This window comes from Octopus bimaculoides, chromosome 23 (genome assembly GCF_046866305.1).
Source record: "Octopus bimaculoides isolate indiv1 chromosome 23, ASM4686630v1, whole genome shotgun sequence".
Lineage (NCBI taxonomy): Eukaryota > Metazoa > Mollusca > Cephalopoda > Octopoda > Octopodidae > Octopus > Octopus bimaculoides.
In genome coordinates, this window is record NC_142950.1 from 10,241,350 (window position 1) to 10,262,302 (window position 20,953).

At 34.7% G+C, this 20,953-nt stretch overlaps 1 protein-coding gene across 1 annotated transcript in view; it reads left to right on the forward strand.

The window, feature by feature from the left end:
- Nucleotides 1-20,953, forward strand: part of LOC106871915 (uncharacterized) — a 117,417-nt gene that overhangs the window by 82,952 nt on the left and 13,512 nt on the right. Inside the window, exons 18-33 of the mRNA XM_089340713.1 lie at nt 2,146-2,277; nt 5,660-5,732; nt 6,641-6,764; nt 9,089-9,135; nt 10,226-10,343; nt 11,036-11,142; nt 11,735-11,852; nt 13,344-13,494; nt 14,066-14,135; nt 14,613-14,679; nt 16,433-16,518; nt 17,315-17,441; nt 17,772-17,813; nt 18,347-18,409; nt 18,868-18,903; nt 19,728-19,772. Coding sequence (XP_089196839.1) covers nt 2,146-2,277; nt 5,660-5,732; nt 6,641-6,764; nt 9,089-9,135; nt 10,226-10,343; nt 11,036-11,142; nt 11,735-11,852; nt 13,344-13,494; nt 14,066-14,135; nt 14,613-14,679; nt 16,433-16,518; nt 17,315-17,441; nt 17,772-17,813; nt 18,347-18,409; nt 18,868-18,903; nt 19,728-19,772 — 1,406 coding nt within the window. The remainder of the gene's footprint in view (nt 1-2,145; nt 2,278-5,659; nt 5,733-6,640; nt 6,765-9,088; nt 9,136-10,225; nt 10,344-11,035; nt 11,143-11,734; nt 11,853-13,343; nt 13,495-14,065; nt 14,136-14,612; nt 14,680-16,432; nt 16,519-17,314; nt 17,442-17,771; nt 17,814-18,346; nt 18,410-18,867; nt 18,904-19,727; nt 19,773-20,953) is intronic.

The following is a 20,953-nucleotide window of genomic DNA, read 5'->3' on the forward strand; positions in this document are numbered from 1 at the left end:
GAGTATAGATACACGCATATGTACGCACACACTCATAGTAGTAGATGACAAATTGTAATGCACACGATGAACAGCATGAATAACAAGATGACTTGCATGTATATTATTACAAAGGAAGCTCGATCTGCTAGAAATAGCAACTAAATCTCATATTATCGTCTTTACAAATTGACACATTGGGTAATGTGTCTAAATACAATACAGGTTAGTTCATAGGTTGGGATCACCTATGAATTGATATATATATATATATATATATATATATATATATATATATATATATATATATATATATATATAAGGATCACCTATGAATTGATATTGATATATACATATATATATATATATATATATATAGGGATCACCTATGAATTGATATATATATATATATATATATATATATATATATATATATATATATATATATATATATATCGTTACCATGCTGGACCGCTGAAATCTATAAGTTTTTTTCATTCTGTTTCTGTTTATTTTCTCTTATTCCTTTCTGCTGAAGAGCGTAGGTCCGAAACGTAAAAGACTAATTTTTCCCGAACGTGAAACTAATACACTTGTTTGTTGTGCATACACCTGTCTTTGTCTTTTGCTTGTGTATAAATTTCAACTATATATATATATATATATATATATATATATATATATAAATTTAAGGAATGGAGAAAACGCATGTTATAATTGCATACTTTATTCCTACATATGTTTCAAAGGATTACAACCTGTGTGATCCATAGGTATCTGTGATATTCCTTTGAAACATATGTAGGAATAAAGTATGCAATTATAACATGCGTTTTCTCCATTCCTTAAATTTTTAAATATACTCAAATACCCAAAATTTCAAGGGGTTCCTGCCTTAAAAACAGGAACTACACCACAGTTATTTTGTGTTCTTTGCTACATTGGTTTCTATTAACCCATTTATTCTATCCGAAGAATTTTTATTCATTAAGATAGAAGAAATACATATAATTAAATATATATATATATATATATATATATATATATATATATATATATATATATATATATATATATATATATATGATCAGAAATGTACAGCATCATATATCCATCACACCTGATTTCTTTCTCTCTCTATAGATCGTCATTTGCACAAATAGATACAATGATAGATAGATAGATAGATAGACAGATAATATTTAGTTGTTAGGATGTAAGGTTAGAAAGATTTGGTTGCTGTTTTTAGTAACCCGAAACGCGTAGCTTACAAGTTCTTGGGGAAGGTAACATATCGCCTGATTTTTACGTAATTCAATCTTCATGCACTCGCTGCTCTTAGATTTCTTTTGCTATTCCACTATCATGTGACACGAAAACTTTCGAGGTGTGGTTGGTAAATACAAGTAATATGTCTACTCAAACAGTAATCTAATGCATCTCCATTGCTCGTCATTACTTTAGGCCTTTGAGCATTACGTATTAAACGTGAAAGCTTTGCCTTTGATAATGAACGTTATCTAATATGCTTTTGTTTGCATTGTATGTATGTATAACTGTATGTATGTATGTATGTATAGTAGAAGACACTTGCCCAAGGTGCCACGCAGTGGGACAGAACTCGGTACCATGTGGTTGGTAAGCAGGCTACTTACCACAGAGCCACTCCTGCGCCTGGGATATATATACACCCCCCCCCACATATATATATGTATGAATGTATGTAGCTATGCGTGTATATGTGTGTATGTGTTAAGGTTTGTCTCCTCCCTCACCATCGCTTGACAACCGGTGTTGCTTTCTTTATGCTCCCATAAACTAGCATTTCGACAAAAGCGACCGATAAAACAAGTACAGGAATTTAAAGCACCACCACCACCACCAACAACAACAACAACATCAACAACAACAACAACTAAACGATGTAAGTTTTGGGGTCAGTTTGTCCGACTCGACCTTTCAATGCGGTGCTCCAGCGTAGTCGCAGTCCAGTTACTGAAACATGTAAAAGAAAAAAAGAAAAAACGTAATACAAGCAAATAAAAATGCTATTGCTGATCTCTTTCTCTTTGTTTCTCTCTCTTTCTCTTTGTTTCTCTCTCTTTCTCTTTGTTTCTCTCTCTTTATCTTTGTTTCTCTCTCTTTATCTTTGTTTCTCTCTCTTAGCGGTTGTTGTGCAGAAAGTTGAAAAGGAGAAAGACGTAGTCTTCCCAGGGGAAAACAAGAAACTCGAGACCTGGGTAAAAGAAGCGAAAACAACAGCAACATTACCAAAAGCGTTACTGAAAAAGACTTTAGGTTTGTATTATCATAATCAGAAACATCATTAGCCACTGAATTATTGCATGCTTTCTCTAGTCTATCAACTACAGCTCTACTTTCACTACGCTATTGAGCACTGCTCACTTTACTTTGGGTTTTTATGCTATGCTTCATAATAGCTTTCTATGCTCTTCTGTTGCAGTGGTTTTCAACCGGGGTTCACATGACTTTTAGGGGCCTATATAAGACTTAGTTATCAGGGTGGTGAGCTGGCAAAATCGTTAGCACGTCGGGCGGAATGCTTAGCGGCATTTCGTCTGACTTTACGTTCTCAGTTCAAACTCCACCGAGGTTTAGTACTATTTTTAAATTTAATTTTTTTTAACCTTTTCATAATTCCTATTGAACTGTTTCCCCACCTCATACACACCCATCTAAACTTCTCTCACTTCTGATTACTTCGTATTTTCTGGTTCCATTAAAGACAGACAAACAGGTGTTTTTCTTTTTGGTCCGGTCGTTTTTAATAGCTTTTTGTGTTAGTTTTCCTTCATTCTTTACTAAATATTTATGCATTATGATAATGGATAATTTCAAAATAGTTTTCTACTTATATAAGACTCCTCCTTTCCTTTTGTTCTGTATGCGTGGTTACTATACTCTTTCCATGTCAATTTTTGGGATGGGTGGTTCTAAATAGTCATTGTATATCTGTCTAGTCTTGCGCATTCCTTCGGCGTCTCATTGAGAATATTATAACTGTAACATATTATTAGACCCTGCCCAGAAATTTCAGGTGGTATGGCTGTCTGTTAAGAAGTTTGCTTGCCAGCCACATGGTTTCGGGTTCAGTCCGACAGCATTGCACTTTGAGCAAGTGTCTTCTACTATAGCCACGGTCTAACCAAAGCCCTTGTGAGACAGAAACAGAAAGAACAAAGAACCTTGTCGTATATATATATATATATATATATATATATATATATATATATATATGTATGTATGTATGTATGTATGTATGCATATACTGTGTGTGTACATATATATATATATATATATATATATATATATATTACGGAGATGCACTTGCATAGCAAGTGACCTGATCTGAGATCGTGTGCTGGAACGAAAATAATTGCAGCGTGGAAGGTGTTTATAAGCCATTTAAAATAACACACAAAATCCGTTAGATTCACTTCAACATTTAAATTTAATTTGTCAAAATATTTTCGTCGCTTTGAGACCGCGACCTGTTCACTGACAAAATGATGCAGCACAGAATTTTGTCAGTGAACAGGTCGCGGTCTCAAAGCGACGAAAATATTTTGACAAATTAAATTTAAATGTTGAAGTGAATCTAACGGATTTTGTGTGTTATTTTAAATGGCTTATAAACACCTTCCACGCTGCAATTGTTTTATATATATATATATATATATATATATATATATATATATATATATATATATATATATATATATATATATATATATATATATATTATGTATGTGTGTGTATATATATAAAGAACTACACACGTGTTGTTGGTTTTTTTCTTCTTCTTTGGACTTTTCCGCTTTCTTTTCTGACGAAGAGCTATGCTCGAAACGTCAAAAACTCTCTCTTTCTACCGAGCGTCAAACTAATACATTCTATGTGCACCTCCTATTGTTTTAAAGTTCTAATTTTCGATTTGTGTGTGTGTATATATATATATATATATATATATATATATATATATATATAAGGGCATTACTATACATGAATGCCTCAAGCTAAGAGGGGCTCTAAGTTGAGACTACCGTAATAAACACATTTTTACCGAACGCGAGGAAATGCAACTCTCAAAGCTAGCCGTTTAAAAACAGACTAAACTATAGATCATGATTTCATAGTTATTACAGTAATATGCAACTTCTACTCATCAGTATAGTATGGTCAAGACACATAAAAATAAGCAAAAAATAAACATACCTGACGAACACCTCATGTATTCAGCATAGTACATAGAAGATATGTGTGTGTGTGTGTATGTATGTGTATGAGTGTGTGTGTGTGTATATATATATGTATGTGTATTAGTGTGTGTGGGTGTGTGCGCGCGCGCGCACGTATTTGTGTTTCCCCCCACTATCGCTTCACAACCAGTCTTGGTTTGTTTACATTTCTGCAATTTAGCGCTTTTTGGCAACAAGAGATCAATAAAATACCAAACGTAAAAATTAGTACTGGAGACGATTCGTTCGTCTAAACCCACTAATGCGGTGCTTCGGCATGGCCACAGCCAAATGACTTAACAACTAAGGGGTAAAAGATATAGCAGAAAGAATTATTACTGCGATTCCTAGAATGTCGCCGCCTCTGGCCTCATTTTCGCACTTTTAACTGTTTTAAGTATTAATTTAATGCATCATCGTCATTCCATCCTAACTCTTTATCTTATCTATAAAAGGCAGATTTCCTGTGTGTGTGTGTGTGTGTGTGTGTGTATATATATGTTTAAAATTCATACATTTACAAAATTCCAAATTTCTTGGATGAAAGAATCGGAATTAATATTCTAAATACCATAACTTAGGTCGCAGCGTAATTTTTTCCGTCAAAATAACTCCCAATTACGAATAAAATCCATAAAACTACACAAATTAACATGACTATATAAATAATCTATTCCCTTGAATTCTACAAGGTTATTCTCAGTTTAAATGATACCAGAATCCCTAATCATATCGTATTTCAAAGCAATCTCTGCCATCGTGTACATTAAACTTTTATGATTCCCTCACTTTAACATGGACTCTAAGACACTGAATTTATCAGCCCATGTCACTCATCCGCATGGATACAACCTTGGATGAAGCTGCATAGGAATTTCTACCCTGGAGGAATATATACTACAACTGAACCAACTAAATGCATATAAACTCTATATGAAGGGACAATAGGACACTTATGCAGCAGAAACACGTGTCGGACTGAAATATTGTAATAGACAAGTTTTGAAGGTGTATAATTCTCCATTCTTTCTTATGATGCCTTGAATATATACACTGTATGCTGCATAAAATCCAAGGAAGCGAACTCAGGATTTATCCTTCGAGCGAAATACCGTGTATTTGTTTATCTTAAAGAATTTTATGTGTTCCCTATCATTCGATGTGGTTAACCAGAATCTGGATCAAATCAGAGTTCTAGAAAGGTGCCTTTTCGGGTTTCACATACATATATTGATTCTGGCAGGATAAAAAGCAAAGATGATTTCGATGGGATTTCAACTCAGAATACAAAGGGATGTAACTGAATACCACAAGCTATTTGTCTGTCACTCAACTGTTTTCTATCTTACTGGAGCCAACCTCTTTTGACTTTAAAGTTTTTCTTCCTTATTGTTGCTTATAATTTTTGTGTCTTTGTTTAGGCAATGGAAACTCCGTGGGTGTATCAGTTATGCTGTTTAGAAATATAATTAATCTCATGCCAAACAGCAGCAGGTACGTTACTCATGTTTTGTTACCCCCGTTTGTTACCCCTGTTTTATTCCTATCTCTCAGATAGGAATATTGTTGTTATTCCCATCTCTCAGAACATGAAAGCAAACATAGACACATATATTAATACATATAAAGAGTCCTCTGTTTGAAATATTCAGTGAGTATTCCCCGTGGCGTAACTAGAGTGTGTGCCGCCAGGGACAGCCTTTGAGTTTTCCACCCTTTTGCAGGCCTATGCAGACCCTCATAAAAGCACCACCCGGGGTGGACTGCTCCCGTCAGCCCAGCCTCTTGCTAATCTATTGACGCTTCTCGTTGATTAGTCAACAAACCGGACAACTCCCTGTACCATAATGTATTAGAACCGAGTATTCCACATACAGTCTTACTCTTTAACTCAGTAATTCCCAGACATAATGAATGTAACAAAGTGCGTGACATTGTGTGACACTGGCGTGACATAGATATGTAACACAGATGTAACTAGGCACCTACTGTCCATGTTGTGTAGGCAAGACTGATCCGTTTCAATTACTATTGTTATTCATTCAACGATTTTCCACACCAGTTGTACCTATAAACATAATACAAAAGCCTGATGAAATACGAACAAACCATTAGACTGTATGACGATAAACCTTATTACAGAACACAGCATAAAATCATACAGCAAAACACGCTGTCATTTACTGAGAAATCGCAAACTCAGGGCATAGTGCAAAACACACTGCAAAAATCTCCACCTAGATGCAACATTGATAAATATCAGAAAAAAAAAAACAGGAAAAAGAAGACAATAGGCCTCCAGAAAAAAACACTGAAAAAAAAAAACGAACGAACTGTAAGACGTTAACAAACATAGACATTACATTATGTATTTATTTTGTATTTCCGTTCTGTTTCTGCAGCAATGATACTTCGGAAAGTGAGCAAAAGACGTTGAATTCTATGATTTTGTCAATAAAAGTCGGTAAAAAAAAGCTGACTCAGTTAGAAGAACCAGTGGTGCTTGGATTTCAACACACAGCCGAGGTAAGGATCTGATCGATTTTAGAAAAATAGGATTCTTGCTTTTAATGAAAGTATTTTGATGGTCTTTGTTTAATGCTTAGCAACTCATTATCTTTCATTCATGATTTTAAGAATAATTCTTTCATTCATGTTTTTATATTCTATTCTCTATCTTGACGTAGTATTTTCACGCGACCTCTTTCTAATAAACGCTCTAGTTCTCAGTTTAACGTCTAAGTTTCTGTTTGAACTACAGCAACATTTTGATAAGTATAGCTTTTACTTTGTTAAACGACTTTATATCATTGTTTGAAAAAAATATGTATTTTTGTATTTTTATATTATTCAATTGATTTTTAATGATAATTTTAATCGATACGTTATTTAACACTAAATTGTTTAGAAGTAAGAGTATCATTTTAGCCTAAACTAAGACTTCGATTTGATTAGGGTTGAAATATTTTCGATTAATACTGTTTAATATTTCTTTCTATTTTATGAGATAAATGACTAGTCTTTTTTTTTAATTTCTTTGATTATACAACATTGTTAATTGTTTTTTTTTATTATGACTTAAGTTATATAAAGTTTAATCTTTCATTCATAATAATATTTTCATTCATATTTTTATTTCCATTCCTATTCTTTACGCAATATTTTCACTAGACTTCTTTTAAATAAACGTTTTTAGTATAAAATATTCTAGATTAAACTATTGCATCGTTTAATTTGTGCTAATTCTATCTTTTTTTATTTTAACCTTAAACTTCGTTCAAATTGTATTGTAAACGAAAAAATTCGTTAAGTTGGTTTTTGAATATAATATACCTGTTAGCGTATATTATAATGGACGTAGGGTTGATTATGGAAACATACATTCATTCGTTATTTATTGTTGGTTGATATATACATTCTTTTATTATTATTATTGTTGTTTTTTGACCTGAAGATTAGCTATATTTTTGAATAGAATTGATTTTCCATAGTTTTAATCGATTAAAATCGATAAAAAAAATTTTTCTATTTGAAAATTGGTTATGAAACACGTGTAGTCGTTTTATTATCTTTATCTTATTTATTGTGCTTTTACTTATTAATTTTCTATATGTAACAGTGGATTTTCATCTATGAGTTCATGAACTTTGGTTCTTTTCCCTAAAACTATATATTTATATATATTTAATACTGTGAAACTTAATTTAATTTTTATTTTTATAAATTGATTTTAATTGAGTTTTTACCTGTAATTTTGGATTTTTATCCCTTATATATATATATATATATATATATATATATATATATATATATATATATATATATATATATATATATATATAGGCATATATATATATATATATATATATATATATATATATATATATATATATATATATATATATATATATATATATATATATATATATATATATAAATATATATATATACACACACATATACATATTGCCAGTGGGATTATATATCTGAAAAGAAGCACACACTAAACGTTAGAACAGGAATGTATTTACAGGAAGATAATTATATGGCCGATATGGTTTCGCCTCTATAAAGCGTTTAGCCTTATACGTGGATCATCAGACTCCAATGGCCGCAGGATTATAACAGCTTTTCAAAACAGAGATAGAAAAATGTTACTGTCAGTTTATTTTGCAAACAAAAAGTATGTTGTCCGAGTCTTAGGTGGAGCAATGTTATCGCCCTTAGATCGGTTTCAGTCAGCAATTGTTTTTGGCTAACCGGAACCAATCTAAGGGTGATAACACGTCTCTGTGTGTAAGTTAGTAGAGAGGTTAAGTTAATTACATCGACCCCGGTTCTGAACTGGTACTTAATTTATCAACTCCGGAAGGATGAAAGGCAAAGTCGACCCCGGTGGAATTTGAACTCAGAACGTGCAGACAAGCGCAATGTCACGCAGTATCTTACCCGGCGTGCTAACGATTCTGCCAGTTCGCCGCGTTACTCTGTTTTGTTATTGATTAACGACTAATATTACTTATTCCTTGCGAGGGAAATTGATAAACGGAAACTGTGCGGAAGCCTAACGTAAACACACACACACACACACATCTGCGCGTGCGTATGTCTATGTCCAAACCACACTGCTTGATGAGCGATGTTAGTTTGTTTGTATCCCTGTAAATTAGTGGTTCGGCAAAAAAGATCGATAGAATAAATATAAAACTTTAAAAAATTCAGTACTGGAGTTGACTTATTTGACCCAAATCTTTCTAGTCGATGCTCCGGCATGGCCGCATTCCAATGATTGAAACAAGTAAAAAATATAGATAAAAGTTAAAGAGTTCTCTCCCTTCTTTGTTTTATAGTTGAAAGACGAAAAATCAGAATGCAGCTACTGGGACTACAATATTAGGTATGTAATTTAGAACTGATTATTGATTCTGTGACTGTATGTGCGTGTGTGTGTGTGTGTGTGTGTGTGTGTGTGTGTGTGTGTGTGTGTGTGTGTGTGTGTGTGTGTGTGTATAATTGAGATTCAGTTGAATTAGGTACTTAAGTTGAAGCGGCAAGTCAGTCCGGTATTATCCGCACAGCTGGAAACAAAGTGAATAAAATCAAAATAAACAACAGGATATCAAGTAGTGATGCAATACGACCGTTTCAAGCGGCTCCATTTAATTGAACAATGCAATCATTACATCAATTTGGCACTGCATTTAAATTGATGTAATGATTGCATTGTTCAATTAAATGGAGTCGCTTGAAACAGTCGTACTGCATCACTAGTCGATATCTTGTTTTTCTTTTATTTTGATTAAACACACACACGCACGCACGCACACACACACACACACACACACACACACACACACACACACACATTTATATGTTTGTGTATAAACACAGACATAATAGAAGTAAATAGACAGCCTTATAATCATTGAAATTTATTTAGAACTTAATTTACATTCAAATTATTTATTAATTGTTAGAATGTGAGTATGTCTATATATATATATATATATATATATATATATATATATATATATGTATAAATATCTATGTGTTTATCTGTCTGCCTATCCTTCTATCTGTCTGTCTGTGTTTGTGTGCGTGCTTTTATGTAAATTTTCACCACTTCATGAATACAGACATGCATGTATAAATATGTATGTATATGTATGTGTGTGTGCGTGCGTGTATATATATATATATATATATATATATATATATATATATATATATATATATATATATATATATATATATTGATATATTAATAAAATACAGGGTAGCAAAAAAATTTTAGAAATTTTATTTACCACCAGTGGTCTAGCGAGAGTAAAAAACAGTCAATAGAGAGTAAAAAAAATAATATATATTGAATAATATATATTGATATATATAATATTTGTGTGTGTTTTGCGTGCGTGTACATATGTATGTGTGTGTATAAACGTTTTGGGGCAGCCATGTTTGATTACTTGTCTTTGCTTCAACAGTGGCAGTGTCAGTGGCGGTTGGTCAACGGAAGGATGTACTGTAACTGCGAGTAATGACACGGATACAACTTGCTCCTGTACACATTTAACGAATTTCGGAGTTCTTATCAATCCATATGTAAGTACACACTCCATCTTAGGGGGTGCACCTGCACTCCCCGGTCCCGAGCCTATGGATCTCAGTAATTATTTTTACATTGCCTAGTATTTATTCGTTCTTCTTTCTTTCTTTCTTTCTTTCTTTCTTTCTTTCTTTCTTTCTTTCTTTCTTTCATTCTTTCTTTCTTTCTTTCTTTCTTTCTTCCTTCCTTTCTTTCTTTCTTTCTTTCTTTCTTTCTTCTGTCATCCTTCCTTCCTTCCTTCCTTCCTTCACTCCATCTTTCTTTCTTTCATTTCTTCCTTTCTTTCTTTCTTTCTTTAATTCTTTCTTTCTTTCTTTCTTTCTTTCTTTCTTTCTTTCTTTCTTTCTTTCTTTCTTTAATTCTTTCAGTCTTTCTTTCTTTCTTTCTTTCTTTCTTCCTTTCTTTCTTTCTTTCTTCTGTCATCCTTCCTTCCTTCCTTCCTCCATTCATTCATTCATTCACTCCATCTTTCTTTCTTTCATTTCTTCTTTCTTTCACTTTTCGTTTTACAGTTTGTTCCTTTCTTTTCCCGCTTTCCCTTCGTTTTCTTTTCTTACCGTCTTTTTTTTTCTCTCTCCATTTCTCTCTTTCTTCCTTTCTTCCTTTTATTTTTTCCTTCCGTCCTATTTGTTTCCTTCATATCTCAACAATTGTTGTTACTGTTCTTCTTTTTTCCATGCCCACCCAGGCCGACACACCCGACCACGCAGTACTCAGTATTATTACAATTGTTGGATGCAGCATTTCCATAATCTGTTGTCTACTCACAGTTACACTCTTCGCACTTGCGTGGCGGTATGTATAGTTTTATATGGTTATGCACCCAACCCCACACAAAGACACATACACAAGCACGCCACGGACGTATACACATATTTACTCAAATATGAACCTGTCATTCTTTACATATGCATGTATGCGTGTTTTGTTTGTGTGTGAGTGTGTATGTGCATATAATATGTATATATAGTCATCTAAAACATAAACGTATGTATATTTCTATAGATATACTTGTATATATATATATATATATATATATATATATATATATATATATACAAACCCGGTTTCTGAGTGGCGTATATATTTCCCTCTGGATGAGATGCTATACATATATATGTTTATATATATATATATATATATATATATATATATATATATATATATATATATATATATATATATGTATGTATGTATGTATACGCATATATAAATATTTGGTCTAGTGTGAAAATTTGAAATCGTTATATTGGTATCTTTGACTAAAGTTTCGCTACGAAGTAATGAAGGACGGACATTTGGAAATGTATTAAAATATCTTCTCTTCTGTGTTATAAATAGGTTATAATAACTCTCTCATTGACCTTTCGTCTGTCTCTTGTTCCAGAAAGTTGACCTCTTCTGTACTTGGACGATCAAAATCTGTTATCTTTGTGAACATCTGCCTTGTTTTAGCCGTAACTTACATTATATTTTTGGCTGGTGTTTCTCAGACGGAAAATGAAGTAAGTATCTGTTTCTCTATCTATCTATCTATCTATCTATCTATCTATCTATCTATCTATCTATCTATCTATCTGTCTGTCTGTCTGTTTGTCTGTCTGTCTGTCTGTCTGTCTGTCTGTCTGCAATGAGACAATCTTCTTTGTGAAGCTTCGCTGGATTGTTTCAAGGTCCGCTGCAAATTTTACACTGTTGGGTGACCATAGCTGGGAGCAATAATCCAGGCAGCTGAGGACGAATGTCCTCCAGAGGAGCATCATGGTTTCCTTTCCTTTGGTTCTGAAGGTTCTCAGGATCAATCCAGCCAGGGGTGTGCACTTTGTTGCCGTCCTGGTAATGTGCACATGGAAAGAGGTATCTATCTATCTATCTATATATATATCTATCTATCTATCTATCTATCTATCTATCTATCTGTCTGTCTGTCTGTTTGTCTGTCTGTCTGTCTGTCTGTCTGTCTGTCTGCAATGAGACAATCTTCTTTGTGAAGCTTCGCTGGATTGTTTCAAGGTCCGCTGCAAATTTTACACTGTTGGGTGACCATAGCTGGGAGCAATAATCCTGAGGACGAATGTCCTCCAGAGGAGCATCATGGTTTCCTTTCCTTTGGTTCTGAAGGTTCTCAGGATCAATCCAGCCAGGGGTGTGCACTTTGTTGCCGTCCTGGTAATGTGCACATGGAAAGAGGTATCATCACTCATGTCGATACCCACGTCTCGCACTGACTCTGGGCGAGTATATGTACGTATACATAGACATCTATATGTGTGTATATACATACATACATACACACACACACACACACACACACACACACACACACATACACACACAGACACACACACACACACACACACACACACACACACACACACACATATATATATATATATGAGTGGCTGTGTGGTAAGTAGCTTGCTTACCAACCACATGGTTCTGGGTTCAGTCCCACTGCATGGTACCTTGGGCAAGTGTTTTCTACTATAGCCTCGGGCCGACCAAAGCCTTGTGAGTAGATTTGGTAGACGGAAACTGAAAGAAGCCCGTCGTATATATGTATATGTAGATATATATGTGTGTGTCTGTGTTTGTCCCCCCAACATCGCTTGACAACCGATGCTGGTGTGTTTACGTCTCCGTAACTTAGCGGTTCGGCAAAAAGAGACCCAATAGAATAAGTACTAGGCTTACAAAGAATAAGTCCTGGGGGTCGATTTGCTCGACTAAATGCGCTGCTCCAGCATGGCCGCAGTCAAATGACTGAAACAATTAAAAGAGTAAAAGAGTATATATATATATATATATATATATATATATATATATATATATATATATATATATATATATATATATATATATATATATTCATATATATGTATGTGTACGTATGTGTGTGTGCGTGTATATATACACACATATGCGTATACACAAATAAACACAAATACAAGCATATACATTCTCACTATACTATGCCAATATTCCTCTTTTTTCAGACTATATGCACAGTTATTGCAGGCCTTTTGCATTATTTCTGGCTGCTCTCCTTTTTCCTGATGTTGGCCTGTGCAATTGATATGACTATAGCAGTAACGCTTGTCTTCTCCATTTACAACAGCCTCAAGTACTTGCTTGTCTTAGCTTGGTGTAAGTAGGAAATGCTTTTTGATTTTTCTTTATCAGTGATCTATCTATCTACCTATCTATCTATCTATCTATCTATCTATCTATCTATCTATCTATCTATCTATCTATATAAGAGCATTACTATGCAAGAATGCCTCACACTAAGAGGGACTCTAAGGTCAAACTACCATAATAAACACATTTGTGGATACAGCTCCATTCTATGAGAATGGAGCTGTATCACTTAATTTGCCACTTCTATATACGAAGACTAACAAGAAAACATTTGAGCAAAACAGAGTTTATTTTAACGACTCGTCTTGAAATCACTTGAGGAGACACATCTACACCGAGGAATATACCTAAACTAGTTGTTCAGTTGTACAGTATCCCACCCCCGAGGGATCGATGCAAGTTGGGTTCAAACGATCCCAGTGATCAGTAAAGATTCTCATATCATCTATAATCCATCTCTCTCATTAATTACACCATATACGTTATACATGTGTGTGTGTGTGTGAATATGTGCATGGTTTTGTAATGATTAAAAACATTATGAGCCCGTAGGTAATGTGAGACATTTATATTTCAGTTTTGCCTGCGGTTATTGTTGCAATCACGATGGGCGTCAGCAAAGGAGAAGGCTATGGGACTGACAAATTGTGAGTGATATTCTATTCTACTCTATTCACACACACACACACACACACACACACACACACACACACACACACACACACACACAATAATTCCTCGACTACCGCGGGTGGTACGTTCCAGAAACACCGCGATAAGTGAAAATCCGCGAAGTAGAAACAGTACCTTATATTTTAAAAATTATCTTTTATAATTTGTATATATTTATTTTATTATAAATGTTAAACAACACCACGGAGGAATCGACGTAAGCTTAAATAAAAAGAAAAAGCCCACAATAGGGGAACCGCGATATGGGGAGGGATTACTGCATGTGTGTATGTGTGTGTGTTTGTGTGTGTGTCAAACATTCGGACCTAAGATGAAGGACAGCAGATCGAAGCATCAATTTCTACAATCGAAGTAATTGAAATGAACGAATTATTTAACAGTCATTCGATTTATGAAGCACCTTACCTTACATAAATTTTTTTTCTTTTCAGCTGTTGGCTTTCACTAGAAAGTGGTATCCGATGGGCATTTATTGCTCCCGTTATTGTTATCTTATTGGTAAGTATGTGGCATCTTCGTAGATTTACTACTACTGTTGTTATTACTATTGTTGTTATTGTACTGTGTAACAAGTTTTTTATAATTTAAAAAAACTTTTGTCAGTAAGTGTTATTTCCTATTAGCTTCTGTCTAGAAATGAAAGGAAATGACTATTATTCCCTTCAAACTTTGCTTTTCTGATCTGAACATCAATGTTTTGAAACTGACGTATTTTACATTACATTTCAGACAGATTCAGCGCTGAGTTGCTGAAGCAGAAATATCTTTACAGCCAATATTCTGCTTAATACCACAAATTTGCTTATCAGTTGCTTGACCTTAACCACTTGAGCATGTCCCTTAGTGGCTGACAATATGTTAATCACTGGTCATGAGCAGGAATAGTGGAAGAACATCATAGCCATGTGTTGAGAGGGCTTCTTTGAGGTTTGAATAAATATCATAACAAAAGCAGAGTGTGAAGGAAATGTTAGCTATTTTCATACTTTTCAGGGGCAAACAAAAAGGAAATAACAGATGCTACCTGTTGTGTGGACGCCCCCAGGAGTTAAGTAGGCTAGTCCAATACGTATAAATAACTAGACGAAAAGCGTCGAGCAGAGCGGGAGAGCAGAAGAGCGAGACGGAGCCGTCGGTAGACTAGACGTCGAGTTCGGTAGAGTCGAGTCGTCGGAAGTGAGAGTTGAGTAGAGGTCATCCGCACGTGTGATATAACAGTGGCGATGAGGATTCGCAGCTTACACAGCCACTGTGTAGTATTGCGATATAACACTACCCAAGGACAAAAATCGTGTTACACAGTTGTTATTGTTGTTAAAAGCAGCGTGTTAGCAGAATCGTGAGCGCAGCGGACAAAATGCTTAACATTATTCTTTTTGCTCTTTACGGTTTGAGTTCAAATCTCGACGATGTCAACTTTACTTTCATCGTTTAGGAGTCTATAAATTAACGTAGTAGTCAAGTACTGGTGTCGATATAATCAGCTGCTACCCGCTCCCTCTAAAACAGGAGTTCTCAATCATTTTTTAAAATCTATGGGGCCCTTTGATTAGTATTCCATTCTGGTGGACCCCATAACCATTTGATGTTTTAAAAGTAGTTCTATAAAAAGTTCTTCCTATTTTGTTTTTCACACATTAACTTGTATAAGGTGGATTATGTAAAATGCTGGAGAAAGAAACTTAAGCTGTTTCCTGCAATACATACCTCTAAAGCAAAACTTTTTCAGGGAGCCCTTTTTTGTGGTTGTCCAATTTATTATCTTGTTGCGTGGACGCCCTAAAATCTTATATAGAACCTCAAGGGGCCATACGGAATACAGTTGAGAACCACTGCCTAAATCTACAGGCCTTGAGTCAAAATTTGACTCTAGTTTTATCTGTAGTTTACCTCAGAAGAAACGAATAAAAAAATAAGAGTGCGAGAGAAAAATGGGAAAAAATGATTTCAAGTTTTAGCACAAAGCCCAATGCTTAACTGATGCATATTTTATCGATTCCGAAAAGATGAAAGGCAAAGCCGACCTCGGCAGAATTTGATTTCAGAATATGAAGACGGATAAAATACCGCTAAGCATTTTTCCCGGCGTGTTAACGATTTTGCTAACTCGCCGCCTTAAAATGGAAAAATAACATCTTAAAAGATTAACAGAATATAGGAATAAAAAAATGATAGAAAACATAGATAAAGTAGAAAACAAAATAAAGTTTGTGATGGAAATCTCTGATTTTTGTTTACTTTTCTTTTGTAGTCAAATTGTGTCTTATTGGTTGTTGTTATCCGCAAGTTGTTCTCAGCCCAATGTGTACAAACGAAGACGGACAAAGAGCGAATCAAGTAAGTAATGCGCACACACAGCACCAGAACCTACGCACGCACACATACGCATACAGACAAAGGACTTAAGATGAGAGTAATAATAAATCTGAGGTGAAGAACGAATATGTAGTGTGTGAGTTTATTTGGCTAGAAAAAAAATGACCATCCCGACATATTACAATATCTGTTTCAACACACGATTTCACATCAGGAATCTTGCAAAACATCTTGCATACATACACACATGCTTCTATACAATCATGATTTTCGATGAACTTAGAATAATTATGAATTTATTTTACTACCTATTTCGAACAATTTTATGTAAACTGTTTAAACAAAAAGCCCCTCTTAACATTTTCTTACCATTGTCAAAGACTGTATCATTGTATTTTAATACATTTATGATAACCATTTTTTAACACAACAAAGGCTACACAAAGCCTTACATTTTACTTATGAAAATCTTTCTTTAAAAAATGAAATCGGACTATAAACAGCTTTAAAAGACCTCTGCATTTTCAAATCCTCTTTCCTATATATTTTCACTCGTGCGGGACCTTTCAATTTTACTTTGTTTTATATATATATATATATATATATATATATATATATATATATATATATTAGAAAAAAAATTAAGGTACTCAGAAATCTGGATGGTTGTACATTTACAGATTTTTATTAATGTGTAACATGTTTTATAAATCATATAAAGCGCTTTTCACCTAGTCTTGTAGGATTTTCAAATTTTGATCAAATAAGAATTTTGAGCAAATATATATATATATATATCTTTGTTTTTTCTTCTCAGAACTGGAGTGATCGCTTTAGCCGGAATGATACCATTGTTTGGAATTTCCTGGGTATTTGGCTTACTTTCCATAAACGAGAACCTCATCGTATTTGATTACCTGTTTGTTATCTTCAATTCATTACAGGTAAGTTCAAGGTGGAATGATTTAATATTGAGCGGGCTATCTCAATTCTTGGTATGAAAATAGATAATTTTGTGTACTAGGGTCCTTGTAATAGACGAGCCCCCTCCCTCGAAACTGCAGGCCTTGTGCCTATAATAGGAAGGATCATTATATTTATTGTTTTCTTTATTACCCCTGGTGCACCAGTCACGACTGGTATTATTTCTGTCTTCTTCTTCTTCTTCTTCTTCTTCTTCTTCTTCTTCTTCTTCTTCTTCTTCTTCTTCTTCTTCTTCTTCTTCTTCTATTTGAGCTCTTACTTTCATATCATATCTTTATTTCTTTACGCAGGGACTGTTCATTTTCATCTTCCATTGCGTCGCTTCAAAACACGTAAGTATACGCTTTACAACTTTACTATACGCTTCTCTGCTATGACAGACTTATAACAGCTTAAAACAATAGAACATCAACATCCAGAGCTAAAGTGAATAGCGGTTCGTGATGTAACTGGGATAGTGAGCATTATTTCTCCGTTGAGAAGTAATGGCTAAATCCACCTTAACCCTTTAGCATTTAAGTTGGCTATATCCAGCCAAAAATATTCTCCTAGTTTTATGTTCAAACTGGTTAGATCTGATCTCTCACACCAACCCTAAAATATGATTCTAAAAATGAACAGTTACCTCTTCAAAATCTCTAAGTTACAACATAATACATGATATAAGCGCAGATATGGCTATGTGGTAAAGAAGCTCGCTTTGCAATCACATGGTTTCGGGTTCCGTTCCACTGCTTGGCACCTCGAGCAGGTGTCCTCTACTATAGTCCAAGGCCGACCAATCCCTTGTGAGTGCATTTCAAAAGCAAGACTTGTCTTGAATGATGTTGAGTTAAATATGGCGCTTGCAATTCTATACTTTCAGTTCCGAAAAGCATTGAGAGATACATTCAAGAAACGTACCTACACCAGCAGGTCAAAGACACAGGTAAGGAATCAGTCATCCATCTTGTTTCATTAGAATTATTTTTCAAGAACATGGCAGCAAGTTGGTTGAATCAATAAGACTGAAATTTGGGAATATGCGCATAAAGATCAATAGTATGGGATACATGTCTCATGATTACAATATTTTTAGGGTGTGTAAAGAGGGAAAGAACCCTCATGTGCAATTTTGATGAAATTCGAATCATATGTATTCCAGTTTCTTACAGAAAATATAACAGAAAAGTCTCATTCTTCAATTGCATGTAACTCGGGCAACGTCGGGTATCTCTGCTAGTTTTGCTATAAAATACTCACTGCGGAGAGACTTTTTGAACACCCTGTGTGTATATGTGTGTGTGTGTGTGTGTGTGTGCGTGTGTGTGTGCGTGCGTGTGTATGTATATGTTTACACACACATGTATATATACATAAATACAGTTTTTCTTTCATCTATTTCAGGGTACTAACTTAAATAAATCTTCAAGTAACCGTGGTGTAAGTACTGCCTTTGGTTCATCCTTACTTTTCTCTAGTGGTTTGCTACCTGTACTTCATGTGATCGACATTTTTCACTCTTGTTCTTCACAATATTCATGATAACTAGCCCCATTCAAACTCCCATTTCTTTCTTAACCTCTTTTTCTACCCCTTCTCTTTTCAATCTTCTTTCTCTTCATGCTTCTTTCTTTTATATCAGTGGTTTCCAACCGGGGTCCATACGACCATTCGTAGTGGGATCCACATAAGATTTAGTTGCTAAAATTCATCTGCAATAAATCAGTTATACTTCTACAATTCACAAAATATCTTAACTTTCTTTTTATACAATTCCTAATATGTGATGGAGGCGCAATGGCCCAGTGGTTAGGGCAGCAGAATCGCGGTCGGAGGATCGCGGCTTCGATTCCCAGACCGAGCGTTGTGTGTGTTTATTGAGCGAAAACACCTAAAGCTCCACGAGGCTCCGGCAGGGGCTGGTGGCGACCCCTGTTGTATTTTTTCGCCCCAACTTCTCATTCTTTCTTCCCGTTTCTTGAGTAACGCTGCGATGGACTGGCGTCCCGTCCAGCTGGGAGGAACACATACGCCATAGAAACCGGGAAACCGGGCCCATGAGCCTGGCTAGGCTTTAAAAGGGCGCATAAAAAAATATATAATATTATAAGAATATAATAGGATTTTTTAAATATCGAATCGCTATGAGGATACTGCCAAGTAAAATAGGAATCTAAAGAGTGCGTAGTTTAAAATTGCTTAAGAAACACTGATTTATATTCTTTGTGTTGACTATTTTTAATTATATTATATTATTTCTTCAGAACTATGACGATGAGGGTGACCTACCCGATTATCTATGTTTAGACGTAAGTATTTCAACAAACTTTCATATACATACATACATACATACATACATACATACATACATGCATACATACATACATGGTGGTTGTCTACTCCTTAAACAGAGTTTGACCACCTCCTGCACCTACACCTTAGCCCTTTCATGGCGTCTGATGTGGCTTTTTAAACCAGACAGTGTTTTGAAAAAACACCCACACAGATTGCACCTCTGATTTGCACTACCAATACCTGCAAGTAAGTTCTGCTCATTGTGGATCCTAACATGTCTTTTAAGACCCCCATTGGATTTGCAAACCCTCTGGCACACACCACATTCAAACGTGTGCACAGACATATAATCAGAATAGCTGGATGAGGTTTGTTTTCCATGGGTTCGCAGGTGAGATTTGAGGCCAGCCAAGGACAGACATGGTCTGTCACAGACTGTGCACGCAAAAAGGTCCTTGTCATTCACCTTCTCAGTCTTTACATTTTTCCTTAAATGTCTCTCTCTTGAGCCCTGCTTGCATCATCCTGGCCTCTTCAAATGCTTTCACTCCACTCCACACTCCATACATACATACATACATACATACATGCATACATACATACATACATACATTCATACATACATACATACATACATACATACATACATACAGAACATCATACTTTTTTTACTCGCTTATTTGTTTCAGACATAAGTCTGCAGCCATGTTGGAGCATCGCCTTGAAGGATTTAGTATTTTTGTTGTTGTTGTTATTTTAAAAACTACTATTTATTTTACCGTTCCCTTTTACTGATCTACTACATTACGAGGACGTCAACAAACCAATACCCTTTGTCAAGAGCTGTGGGCGGACATCCAAAGAAATGCACATTCATACGTGCATTCACATATATATATATATGTATGTATAAGTGTGGATGTGTGCCGGTGTGTATACATATATATATATATATATATATATATATATATATATATATATATATATATATATATTTATGTATGGGTGTATATATATATGTATGTAATATGTATGTGTGTATATATAGGCGGAAGTGTGGATGTGTGGAAAGAAGCTGGCTTCCCAACCACATGGTCCTGGGTACAATCCCATTGCGTGACACCTTTTCAAGTATCTTCTACTACAGCCTCGGCCTACCAAAGCCTTGTGAGTGTATTTGGTAGACGGAAACTGA